This window comes from Choloepus didactylus, chromosome 19 (assembly GCF_015220235.1).
Source record: "Choloepus didactylus isolate mChoDid1 chromosome 19, mChoDid1.pri, whole genome shotgun sequence".
Taxonomy (NCBI): Eukaryota; Metazoa; Chordata; class Mammalia; order Pilosa; family Megalonychidae; genus Choloepus; species Choloepus didactylus.
In genome coordinates, this window is record NC_051325.1 from 36,099,902 (window position 1) to 36,113,543 (window position 13,642).

A 13,642-nucleotide genomic window follows, 5' to 3' on the forward strand; every position below is an offset into this window, starting at 1 on the left:
AATGGCTACTCTACAGCTCAGTTATGAATTTTTCTCTGGTAGAGACGATGTGAGGTGGGCTTCATGAGCCCACTGACAGAAAACACAGAAAAAGTAAAAAGGCTTAAATGAGAATTTGGACTCACCTATATACAAATTTTCAGTTTGGTTTCCTTTTTTAACAACCAACTTTAACTGATTAAAAAAAAAAAAAAAAGACAAAACATTTTAAATTAAAATGACAATTGGGAAAGAAATTCTTGAGACCCTTTCACTCAATTAAACATCAAAGCATCCAGCTTCTAACTTAAGTTATATGGGAGCAGTCTGCATTGCCCACCACCAAAATTTTCTAACAATTCCCTTGATTACAGAAGCAATCAAAATTTTCATTAGTAATATGTGGATCTCATTAACCTGAAAGTAGGCATGTCAGTGACCATGTCTTTGCTGACCACATGAGACATACCAGGCACTTCAGTAGAACACCTACTCAAATGGATTTAAATGGACCCAATGCAGATTTATAATTTTTAACCAAGTCAAAATCTATCTATTCTCAAGGATCAGGAAGAGAAGACTTACTTGTAAAAAAATACTTCCCACTTTCTCCAATTCGCTGCTCCCAGATGTCACTGTGACACAAAAGAGAAAAAAAATAATAAGTGGCTGAGAGAGGACTTACCCTGAAGACCTCAATCTTGCAGGTTGTCCAGAAGAAGATGTGTGAGGGTGAGTATGAAAGCAGCAAGATGTGCTCTTCAGGATGTGAGCCCATCAAGAGCACAATGGAAACAGCAACACAGAGAAGCAGCTGCTGATCCTGACAACTTTGAGGATCAAGGATATCTCTTCCCCACTGAGGCTATAAAAAGTCTCTGCAACCCAACCCTATGTCACCCAAGTGACCCAGGACTGACTTCAACTAGTTACCTCCAAATTTCCACTCCATATCTATAAGCTGGTTAATCATCAGAGTCTGACCTATGGCCCATCGAGCAAGGGTATGGCAATTCTGCTTCCACTGGAATAAAAGCAAAAGGCCAAAGTCATACAAATGCCCCCAGACCCCCCTCCAATTCCACCCCAAACATAGCAATGTTTAGTATTTATAAAGACAGAGGTAAGAAACAGAACTACGGGCTCATCTTAGAGGCACATATACAGGGGATGGGGGAGAGTCTAGAGGGATGGAAGACAATATAAATCTTTTCCGTCATTGCAAGATTTAATCTAAGTTGGAACAAATACTATATGTCATTTATATTCATTCAAATCAGAGGGAAAAAATTAGAGATGCACTAAACAGTGCTGGTTAAAAGTTATATGGATGTCATTTGTGTGAAACGAAATGAAAAACATTAAGCCGAGGAAATGACGCATAATGCTTGATGGTTTTTGCCTCAGTCGGCATTTTTCTTTTTTTTTCTTTCCATGATATAAAATTGAGCGATCTTAATTAACCTTGATTAAAAGGAATGATGATACCTTTTCAGAAAAATAAGTGGCTTTGTCCTCACTAAGACCTATAAGGGAACAGAAGGAGACATTAACATAATGAAAAGCCCCAGAAGCCTTCACCTGAGCAACCTTGGGGGATGACCTACCCAGAGTTATGAAATCAGCCCGGACCTGCTCGGCTGTGAGACTCTTCTTCAAAGCACCTGGGAAGCAGGGAAGACACTGGTTAAGAAAGGCAGATCGACTAGTCGGCAATAAGTGTATCTCGAGTACAAGAAATATGACATGGACGACAAAATGAATATGCAAGGCTCGGCTAGCTCCCTGAAGATTTCCATCTAGCTGGGGAGAAAAGGCACATCTGAAACAACCCAAGAATAACACAGCATATTTTGTTTATTGTACAACACAATTATTTACCCCTCCAGAAAGTACAGACTAAGTTAGAGATAGCAGAAAAGACTTCATGGACTTGGGGGTGGAGAGACCTGATCTGGAAAATGAGTGAGGCTGCAAATTTCCGGAGTAAAGACGGAGGCTCAACGTCAGGCGGGACACAGGGGCAACAGTCTAGAACTGCACTGTGCAGTATGTAGCCACTAGCCACACGTGACTATTTAAATTTTAATTAATTAAAATTAAATAATTTAGAATTCCGTTCCTCAGTAGCATTAGCCACATGTCAAGTATTCAACAGCCACAGGGGGCCAGTGGCCGCCCTATTAGTGCAGATTATAGATCATTCCTATCTGCATAGGAAGTTCTATTGGATAGCGCTATCCTAGAAATTCAGCTTTTATGTAGTATACCAGGAGGGACTAAACAGCTTGGCCTCTACAATTCACAAGTCACTTCCTGAGAGGCCATCAAACCTTCCCCTCAGAAGCCCTGGGAACACATCCCTATGGAGGCCGCTTTGTTCTGCTTGCAGGCTCCAATTCCTGAAAACAAAGTGTTGCCAGCAATCTGGGCTTCTCAATGTTTAACCTGCAGGCTACAGCCCAGAGTCACAGTTTGGCAGCTGCTTTAAAATTTTCCACTTCTTCATCCTCCAGAAGATGACTGAAGAATAAGAAGACACGCACCACCATTAAGGGAGGGCCTGAACCTATACCCCAAACCCAAGTCCCCACCCCCACCTCACACCAGAAAAACAACCCTAAAGGCTGTTGTCCCCTGTAAAATAAACCATGTAAACAAAGGGAGGAAATCTTTTATCTCCAAAATCAGACTGAGCAAGGAAGCCACGGGGAAATAAAAAAGGCAAGACCCCAGGAAACCTTGCCCATAAAGGCCCTCAGAGAAGGGGGTTGCTTCCTACCCATTCAATTAAATCATAACTACCACATGCACAGCTCCTTAGTTTATATTCAGTTCAAATCCAATACTTTGTTTGATCATCCCCAAATTCTGTGAAGTAGGGATTATTATTGCAACCTTTAATTTACAAGGAAACTGAAGATTAGAAAGATTAAGCTTTTGGGGGAGAAAATTTGGCACATGCACATAGTTAACAACTGTACTGCCAAGAAATCACCCAACACATAGGCTCCAAAAAGTACACCGAGAACTCATGGGAAGCTCTTTAGTACTGTTGGTAGTGGGGACAGAAAATCATAACAGTGGGCTGGTTTTGGTGCAGCCACACAGTAGCCTGGATGCCAAGTGATTTTCCTAAAACTTAAGCCAGAACATGTCTCTTCTCTGCTTAAAACCCTCCAACTGTAATGAAAACGTTCTAAAATTGATCACGGGGATGTATGAATAACTATGTAATGATACTGTGAGGAAGTGATTGTATACTTCAGATGGTTTGTATGGTGTGTTAATAGATCTCAATAAAATAGCATTAAAAAAAAAAAAAACAACTCAAATAGTTCCTGTTTCACTCACAGTAAAATCCAAAACCCTTACAAAGCTCTGCATGATCTGGCCTCCTCTGGAACTCCGATGTTCTCTCCCTTGCTCACCCTGCTGTTCCTATAATATGCCAGGCAGGTTCATACCTCCGGGCATTTGCCCGTGCTGTTCCCTCTGCTGGGAAGTCCCTTCCTCGAATCCTTACCTGGCTCAATCCTTAACTGCATTCAGGCCTCTGCTTGACTCTCACCTCCTCCAAAGGATCCCAGACCACACTATCTCAAATGGCACCACAATTCCCTCTACCCTTTTATTGATGCATTTTCCACATTGTGTTTATGACTACCCAATTTTGTGTTATGTTTATTGTAAATTTTTCCACTAGAATGTCAGTTTGATGAGAACAAGAAGTTAGCCTGCTTTGTCCACAACTCCTAGAACAGTGCCTCCTACTGTCTAATGATGCACTCAATAAATAGATATTCAATGAAAGAATCCACACAGAGGAATATACTATGCAGCCCTGAAGAAGAGTAAGGTAGATTTTGATGTGCCAACCTAACTACAAGAACAAAGGAACGGTAAAGAACAGTCTGCACAGTATGATCCCTTTTGTGTGAATAAAAAAGGATATATAATTTTTCCTCATTTGTATCTTTAATTATACCCTTATCTGGTAGCTAAGTTGGCAGACGCAAACAATTCATTTTCTTTGGAACAGAGCCACAAAAAACTTAACAGTAGGTATCTTTAAGGAGAGGGACTGAGTGGGACATCTTTCCTTTTTATTTTCTTCTTCTCTGTCATTTTAAAATTTTCTAACCATGTGTTTATTGTACTTTTTTTTTAAGTGAAGATAACAGAATCATGGGCCATTGATTCCTTTATTATACTTTGCAATAACAAATAAATATTATGTAAAAAAAAAAAAGTTAAACAAATTGCCCAGGGCTAAAATGGCTAGCACCTGACACAGCCAAGCTGATTACAGGCTGGAAGGTCTCTAAATCTAAGCTCTTTTCCATTCCAGATCATTCTGAGATGCTGTCCAGGTGAAGCAGTACAAGGCAGTACCTTGACAATGACCAATGAAGGAGGCTACTGAGCTGCAAAGGCCAAGAGCAAGCTCTCCATTCTGGAGTAACTTTGGATAAATAGGAGCCATACTTTAAAAATCTATTCACACCAGGTTAGCCCTCATGCTCTTAGCTTCCCTTTCAGCTTTTTCCTTTGGTGATTCCTTTGTCCTAAATGCCAGATGTTAAGATAGGCCTGCAGCCTTGACCCTAAGACAGACAGAAATCTCCAGGTCTGGAGTTACTGGAATATGTCACCTGGGGACATTTGAGGATGTCCTTCTGTAAACAGATAACCATCTAGGATGGTTTCTAAAGACCCTGAGTAACAATTTTCACTCTAACAGTTGCCTTAGCCAAATCCTCACTGCCATGAAATAGTATGGGAGATAAGATGCAGGCATAGGTGAAGATGAGAATTTCAGTTTTGCAGGGAACAGTTGGAAAATTAGCAAACATTGTTCTTCTAGCCAAAAATCTATGTAAGCTTATTCAGTGTAATAAGAGAAGCCCAAGGAACAGAATTAAGCCTTGGTGAAAACTCCTGCAGGAGGAAGCACATGGGAGAGGATGGTGAGCTGCATTCATTCTCTAACTACTGACCTTGAGGGCTTACTGGCTGAATCCACACTATGAGGATCGCTAGGAGCAGAGGTCACAGTCACTGCATGTGAATTTACTATGCACCTGCTAGGTGCCAGCACTGTGTAGATGCTGGGAAACATCACGGAACCAAACACACAAGAATCTCTGACCTCATGGGGCTCGTGTTCTATTGAGAGAAAGACCCTAACAATAATATAACAAATAAGTAAACCATACAGAGTATAAGGTGAAAAGTGCCAGAAAGAATTCCTTGGGGAGTGAGGAAGGGGAGTCATCACCTTTGTTTTGTTTTTTCTAATACAATTTTATTGAGATATAGTCACATACCAGATAATCATCTGAAGTGTACAATCAATGGTTCATGGTATTACCATATAGTTGTGCATTCATCACCACAATCAATTTTGAATATTTTCATTACTTAAAAAAAAATAAATAAAAATAAAAAAAGAACACCCAAAACATTCAATACCCCTTATTTCCCCCTATTATTTATTTATTTTTTGTCCTTATTTTCTTACTCATCTGTCCATACACTGGTTACAAGGTTTTCACAATTACACAGTCACACTGTAAAAGTTACATAGCTATACAAGCATCTTCAAGAATCAAGGCTACTGGATTACAGTTCAACAGTTTCAGGTATTTCCTTCTAGCTATTCTAATACACTAAAAACCAAAAAGGGATATGTATATAATGCATAAGAATACCCTCCAGAATGACCTCTCAGCCCTATTTGAAATCTCTCAGCCACAGAAACTTTATTTTGTTTCATGTGTCATCCACCTTTTGGTCCAAGGCTTTCTCAATTCCACGATGCCAGGGCCAGGCTCATCCCCAGGAGTCACGTTCCATGTTGCCAGGGAGATTTACACCCCTGGGAGTCATGTCCCATGTAGGGGGAAGAGGGGGCAGTGAGTTTACCTGCGAAGTCGGCTTAGAGAGAGATGCCACATCTGAGCAACAAAAGAGGTTCTCTTGAGGGGTGACTCAGGCATAATGATAAGTAGGCTTAGCTTCTCCTTTGCAGGAACAAGTTTTATAAGGGCAAGCTCCAAGATTGAGGGCTTGACCTATTAAATTGGTAATCCCCAATGTTTGTGAGAATATTAAGAACTCCCCAGGTGGGGAAGTTTAATATTTCCACCTTTTTCCCCAGTCCCTCAAGGGGGCTTTGCACACACTTTTTTTATTCTCTGCCCAAATTAGGGAGTCATTATCTTTTCATGAAAAACAATCATGTTACTGAGCACCCAAAAGGGCCTTGAATCTTGCTAAGAATTTAAATAAATGCAGGCTTAAAGAGGGGCTCTGCCTCCAAATTATCTGCACTCTTGTTCAGGAGACCAACCATAATGATAATGAGGATAATAATCATAGTAATAGCAGCACTGCAGCTATCATTTACCAAAGTGAACAGCTTACATTTATTAACTTGTTCAATCCCTCCCTGCAACACTGTGTGAGGTACAATCATTAACTCCATTTTATATCCAGAGAACCAGATTCTCAGAGAGGTGAAGTAACCTGCTCAAGGTCTCACAGCTGTTAAGTATCTATTCTGACAAGAATACAAGGCCATCTAGCAACCAAATGCAATGTGGGGGCCCTATCTGGATCCTGATGAGAACAACCAACTATAAACAAATAAAATGCAAGGGATAATCTGGAAAATTTGAACACTGCGTATTTTAATTTTAGATGTGATAATGGTATTGTGGTTATGACAAGGGAGAAAAAATTCTTTATCTTTTAGAGATGCATCATGTATTTAGGAACAAAATGGTAAGACCTCTGGGATTTGCCTTAAAATAATCCAGTTTGCAGAATAGTGAGAAAGAGTAGGTAGGGTACAGACTAAACAATTTGGCCATGGTGATGTACCTGTTGAAGCCAGGTGTTTCGTAAGAATTACACAGTAGATACTGAAAAAACAACAACAATTTTCTACAAACCCACCAAGTTTTGAATCAATCAAGCAAGGTTCTAGTCCCAACTCTTCCACCATACAGTCTTAAGTCAATCTCCCTCTCTAGACCTCAGTTTATTTATCACCAACACAGAGATTAAACTAGATTAGAACTGTACAAAGCTTCTACTTGACACCACCACCCCCCAAAAAAAGAAGGGCAACAATGTTCACAAATAATGGTTAAGCAGGTTTTTCTACTGAAGGACTTTTAAGGACTATGATATATTAATGTGTGAGTGAATCTTCAAGGTTCCAAGGTCCCAAACTTGTTTGACCACTGGAGCCTTTTATTGATGGAAAAACCAATTTGGGGAAGATTGTTCTGGAAGGCTCTTAAGGGTCCTTCAGCTCTAACAAGCTGTACTTCTATAAGAAGTCTGACTGCACAGGCAGAATCAGGACAAGGGAAGAGGAGGGGATAAGGATCTAGAGGCTATCACATTTCAGATTAGATTGGGAAAGCTCTTCAGTGACAAACTAAGGGCTACAGGCTTCCTTATGCTTAGTAAGTGGTGGAGAGGAGCAGCATAGGCGAGGTTGTGTTGTAGAAGGAGTAGCCCAGGGAGAAGAGAGATGGGGATCTGAAAGACGTTACTTCCATAATAAGGCAGGAAGGCTAAGAACCTGTTGGAGGATGGCAGCCTTCGCTTCTGGGACAAAAAGGACACACAAGGCCAAAGGATAAGGAAAAGGTCAAGGAGTAAAGAGGAGGCCAAGGGATCTCCAAGTTACAATCTCAAATGCTTAGGAGACGCCTGAAAGAAAGGGTGAATTCAAGCAGGAAAATTTTGCAGGAAAAGAAAATACATCAGACTCCTATGAAGAAAATGCTAGAACAACAACAACAAAAGGGTGAAACAAACTGAAATTTTGTGACCTAGCTGAGAGGTACGGCAAGCCAGAGACCTCAACTCCAGAACTTGAAAAGCTTTAAGGCATTAAATGGCCATGAGATGCATTCAGATCTTCTCCATTAGGTGAAAGAAAGTTTTGTTTCATAATTTGGTATCAAGGCATAGGACTGAAAACTAGCTGAACTACCAAAAAATAAGGGTGACAGTTGAGCAAGCATGTGCTTTACATATATTAATTAATTTACTCCCAACAATACTGCCACATTTTTCACATAAGAAACTGAGGCTTCAATAGGGTGACTTGTCCAGAGTCAAGTAGCAACATTAGATGACGTGACCAAGATTTAAATCCGTATGAGTAAGCAAAGCCTCTCTCTTGATTGGTATGCAATGAGTTCCTCCGTGTTCTCTGTATCTATAGAAAATGAACTGCCATAAACATGAATAATCAATCCTGCTTGAAAAATATAAACCCAGTATCCCCTGGGAGGGTCACAGCATCTCCTAAACGCAGTTCAAATCACCCAGCATGTACCAAGCACCTGCTTTATGTCATCACTTTTACTGGAACCATGGCCAACCAAAGAAATGTAAGAACCGCCCCTGACTTCGAGGAACTAACTACCTGTTAGAGCCACGAGAAAGACGTATAAAAGAAAGCACGAACAAAAGGAAACTATAAATGACACTCACCCAAAATGAAAGCTGTACATAAAAACATATCTTGGGAGTTGAGAGGAAGACAAGGTCCCTGTGCACTGAAGCGGCTTAGGAAGGCTTCGTGAAAGACACTGCACAGGGCCTGGAGCTGAGGGTTGGGAATGACTGAAGGCAGTCTGCCAGGATGGACTGGGGTGGCTGGGAGAGATGAGAAAGACAGGAAAGAATGGAGGGAAGGACATGAGAAATAGGTCTTCTGAAAGCCAGTGTTCACAACAGCTGTTGGGTAGACAGGTCTCCACCTTCAGACAAACCCAATTCCAAACGTGTAGGCCCAAGAATGAGAATAAAGACTCCTGGTTCCCTACTTTGGGCACCTATCCTACAGAAATATTCACATATGTGAATACAAGATGTTGTAAGGATGTTCACCACAGCACTGGTCACAAAAGTGAAAAATCGGAACTAAAATGTCCAACAACAGGAAGTGGATTAACTAACAGAATATATATTCATTCTATGGCATACTCTAAAGCAATTAAAATAATGAAGTTGAGCAATATGTACTGACATGGAAAGATCTCTATGGCATACTGGTATGAAAAAATGCAAGTTAGAGAGCAATTTTATAATGTGCAACCATTCATGAAAAGCAAAACTATATGAATGGATATATGTATGTCAAAGTCCACGTAAAAGTTAAAAAGATATTCACCAATAGTATATTGTGATTATCTCTAGGAACAAGAGTAAGATGAGCTGGGGGAAGGAGGGTAAGAGATTTTCACTTTTGACTCTCCATAGATCTGCATTGTTTTAAATGTTGTTTACAATGAAAATTTACTCCTGCATTAAAATAGGCTTCAAGATCCCATCCAGCCTGTAAGAGTTCAAGAGGGCAAAGGAAGGGCTCTTCACTGAGATATGGGAAAGTGCCCATCAGGAACAAACTAAGTTCCCAGCTTTTATTACACAATTGGGCTGAGAGCTTAGGAAGATCAGCTCATTACTCATTTTTAAAATGTGCAAACATGTATGAATCCCTACCTGAGCTACCATTTTGCTTCCTCTCAGACTGTTCAACACTTACCCATTCTTCAAGACTGGGCTCAAATGTCATCTCTCTCTTCAAATCAAATTAACTTTTAATTAAATTGTCAAATTAATACTAGCAACTTTTTAGATTATACATAGCCCAAAATAAACAATTAAAATAACCTGCAGTCCTACTACCCAGATACATAACCAGTTAACAACTTTTTGTAAGCTACTATTTTTATTCCACAGTACACTGTGAAAAGTTTTCCACATCATTTTCTTCATCAGCATCTTTTTAAAACTTCACATAATAGGAAATATAAGGGCAACCTTTTATTGCACTGGGCAAAGCATTTTATTTATATTATCTCAAAATGAGCCCCCAACCATCACCCCCAAAATAGCTTAGACAGCTGGGGAAACACTGGAAGGGAGGGATTGTTGCTAGGGGTTGAGCAAGATAAGGTATCTGCCCAATGTCACACTGCTGAGCAAGTGACAGTGGGGGATTTAATCCCAGGTCCACCTAGCTGTGATGCTTGAGCTTTGGAACACCGTGATGTTCCCCTGTAAGAAATTTTCGTCTATCATAAATGGTGTTACAAATGAATCACAACTTGCTTAATCAATCTCCTGCTCCTGGGCAATTTGATTGTTTCTAATTTTCCTCTATCATAAATAGTGTTAAAATGAACAATCCTACAGACAAGGTTTTATGACAATCTTCCTGCTGAAAACTTTCCTGACAGCTCTAGGCAAACTCTGCTTCTCAAACCATCTGTGATGAAGGACCAGTCTTTATTATTTCCAATCCATTGTAAACCAACGTTTTTATAAACTACAATGAAAATAAATTCCTAAAAGTATGAGATGAACTAAGATATACAAAATATAAGCCCCATTTTTAGAATTAGGTAAAAGTTTCTAAATGCATACTCTCAATATCAATTTCTGTACTTACGGTATAGAAGACAGGATGACAGTTTGGGGACTGACCCTGGATGCAGACTGCAGGTTGAGCTGTGCTGCCCTACGTGGCACCTCTGCCGCACTGCAGGACGGTGACTTGATTACCTGGTTTCCTCCCGGCCTGTGAGTCCCGCCTACGTCTGGGTCATTACTGAATGCGCTGGCTTAGTGCCCAGAGCAGGCTTGTGGACTCTGTGGATGGGAGGAACGCTCCGGCAAGTCTCCACCCACAGCTGGTAAGAGAAGCCACTCACCATTTGGAACCAGAAGGAGGCTTTTCACGATGCTTCTGAGGGGTCCGAGACTGATCTGATTGGTGGTGGCAAATTCAGAGAGCTGAGCCAGAAACCTTTCCACCTGCAGGGAGGGGAGAGCAAACACCAGGCCTTCACTTTCTAAGCATCTCGGTACCATAGACCCACACTCAGGAATGCTCCTCATCACAAAATACTTTACCTCTTTGGGCTCAGTTAAGAAGTGGAAAAGCACTTCTGTCAGGGCTGAGAACTGCTGTGAAGTAAGGAAGACAGAACATCAGTAAAAGTATCATGCCTGGGTCAGCGTTCCACACCCCACCCAGCTACAGATCCTCGAGAGAAAAGAAGAAAGGAGATACACAGCAGCATCTCACAAAGGGCCATAGCTATCAGCCCGGACAGCTCTTCTCTTCTCCTGTCCCTGCTGTCAGAGTGGTGGCCTCAAAGGTCCTGGAACCTCTCAATGGCCATAAATTAATTCTACCAAGTTCACTTTAAGAAAATGTTTTACTATCACCCAAGAGTTAGCTCCGAAGTCTTTGGAAACAAAGTCACTGCACAAAGTTGTTATACTATCAAATGATTTCAGAATCGGGATCCAGATTTAGTGTAGTCCTAGATCACAAGCTTACTGAGGACAAAGACCAGGTCTTATACTTCTGTTTCTACTCCACGCTCACTGTCCTAGCACACAGTTAGCACTCAGGCGGAGTACATGTTTTTAATGAAAAACTGTAAGAAACTGAGAAATGGAAGTGGATATGAGTATGGGTTTTGGAGTTAATATTTAGTTTGAACCGTCTCCACTGCCTATAACTAGCTTGTCTCTGGGCAAGTTAGGAATGAATTAAGTAGATGCTGAGGAGACGGGACTCTCTGTTACTGGACACACACACCAGGCAAAGGCTGACAGAGGGAGAATATTAAGGGGTATAAGGGACATGGAACCTGCATCCCGAATCTATTGTATTATGCAGAAACAGCAAGGGGAGGCCAGATAACACAGAAAAGGAAAGCACTGAACCCAACCCAGTTATTCAAAGAGAAAACATGATTATGTCTCAGAACACAAAGCATAAACTTAGTTAGGAATAGAATAATTAAATCATGGTGGCAAAACATTATTTGTACTGTCTCATGTACTTCTGGACCCTGGTCACACTCAATATTTGAACATTTAACAGCACAAAGCTATTAATGATCCAGTACACATAAAGTTTCATGTATATATGAATAACATGATCCTATGTTTTAAAAATGCACTTGCAAATGTACAGCACCCCTATAAAACACACACACACACACACACACACACCCCCTTTAATAAAAATAAAAAACAGGTGTTGATACCGGGTTTGAACATCTTAAGGTCACAAATGTTCAAAATACTCACCACTAGTGTCAATGTACCCATGTCACTACATTACCTGAAAAACACGTATATCTTATTGGGATGCTTGGGAAATGTACATTGAGGTTGTGTATGTGTTTACACACACATTCCAAAGATCTAAACACACACACAAACACACACACACACACACAGAAAAGGTCTGAAAGAGGAAATCACCAGAACACTAAAAGCAGTACTTCTGCATGGCAGAATTTGAGATGATTTTTATTTTGTTTTGCCTATCCATATTTTCTGTTTTTGTTTTTTCACAATAAACACACTGTTACTTGTTATTCCTTCCCCCTTACCTCTCATTCTAGTCCCCTCCTCACAGGTAGTTACTGCTAACACCTTCTGTAGCCTTCCAGCCATTTTATCTTTTTTTTTCTAAATAAAAACAATATCATTCTGAACTCACTCCCCTGTTTCTTGCCTTTTTTCCACTTAGGTATATCTTAGAGATCAATCCATGTCAGCAGATATAAATCTACCCAGTTCTTTTAACAGCTGCATGATATTCCACTGTACAGACTTAGCATAATTTAACTTGTTCCCTAGAGATGAACATTAATGGGGGCGGGGGAGGGGCAGATGTTGTTATTACAAACAATGGTGCAATGAATATCCTCCCACATATTTCTTTGTGCATATGTAAAAGTATACCTGTAGATAAAATTCTTAAAAGGTTTCCTGGGTCAAAGGATATATGCACCCTAAATTCTGAGAAAATATTGCCAAATAGCCTTGCAAAAAGGTTGCACTGATTTACACTCCCACCAGCCAATGGCATGTTAAGTGTCTACTTTCCCAAAACTTCAACATTCCCTGGAAGCATTTTAACCAACCCTTATCCAGGAGTTGTCTTTTACATTACTTATGATATTGGGTACATAACCCTGTATAACTGACGATTCTATATAGTTAAAACAAGAACAGTCAGGACTGGTTTAAGAATGTGTTCTAAAATGGGTTTTCAGTTTTCCTTTATTTCCTTTAATTTTTTTTTTGCTGCGAATCTGTGGAATTTTCCGATCTTTGGCCTACTGTATTTCCTATGCTGCCTGGGGCCTTTTAATAAATGGGGTAGTTGAGAACTAAATCCTTAACCTGGTATTCAGGCTCAAGGCCTCTGCCCTCACCCCCCACCTCTCCTTTCAAGAGAAACCTCAAGCTAATCTTGTCTGTTGGCTGTTACTGATTCCCATCCCTATCTCCACTTTTCTAAACTCTGCTTATCCTTCAAAGCCCTGCCCAGATACTATTTTCTTCCCAAATTCCATGGGACTCCCAGGAAGAAGGGGTTCTACCCAGAGTCTCAATTTCTAAGGCTCTCTCTGGGAACCGCGCTTGGGGCACTTAGAATTTTCAACCTTAGTAAGGAACTCAAAGGAGCCCCAGCAAGAAGGATCCTTATTGGCTTTGCATCGTCACAGCACCAAAATATAGTCAGTGCACAGAAAATATTTGTAGAAAAAATCTTCCCCACATAGAAACAGCACTTTCCCCATTCTCTGCC

At 40.5% G+C, this 13,642-nt stretch overlaps 1 protein-coding gene across 5 annotated transcripts in view; it reads right to left on the reverse strand.

The window, feature by feature from the left end:
- Positions 1-13,642, reverse strand: part of COMMD7 (COMM domain containing 7) — a 40,676-nt gene that overhangs the window by 22,751 nt on the left and 4,283 nt on the right. For 2 of the 5 annotated variants that reach the window (XM_037811586.1, XM_037811588.1), the window contains exons 2-8: positions 10,933-10,983; positions 10,731-10,833; positions 1,587-1,643; positions 1,468-1,505; positions 913-1,003; positions 565-614; positions 126-174 (exon numbers count right to left, since the gene is read on the reverse strand). In XM_037811586.1, coding sequence (XP_037667514.1) covers positions 126-174; positions 565-614; positions 913-1,003; positions 1,468-1,505; positions 1,587-1,643; positions 10,731-10,833; positions 10,933-10,983 — 439 coding nt within the window. Of the gene's footprint in view, positions 1-125; positions 175-564; positions 615-912; positions 1,004-1,467; positions 1,506-1,586; positions 1,644-10,730; positions 10,834-10,932; positions 10,987-13,642 lie in introns of all 5 variants that reach the window. The other 3 variants (XM_037811585.1, XM_037811587.1, XM_037811589.1) reach the window with 2 other exon arrangements.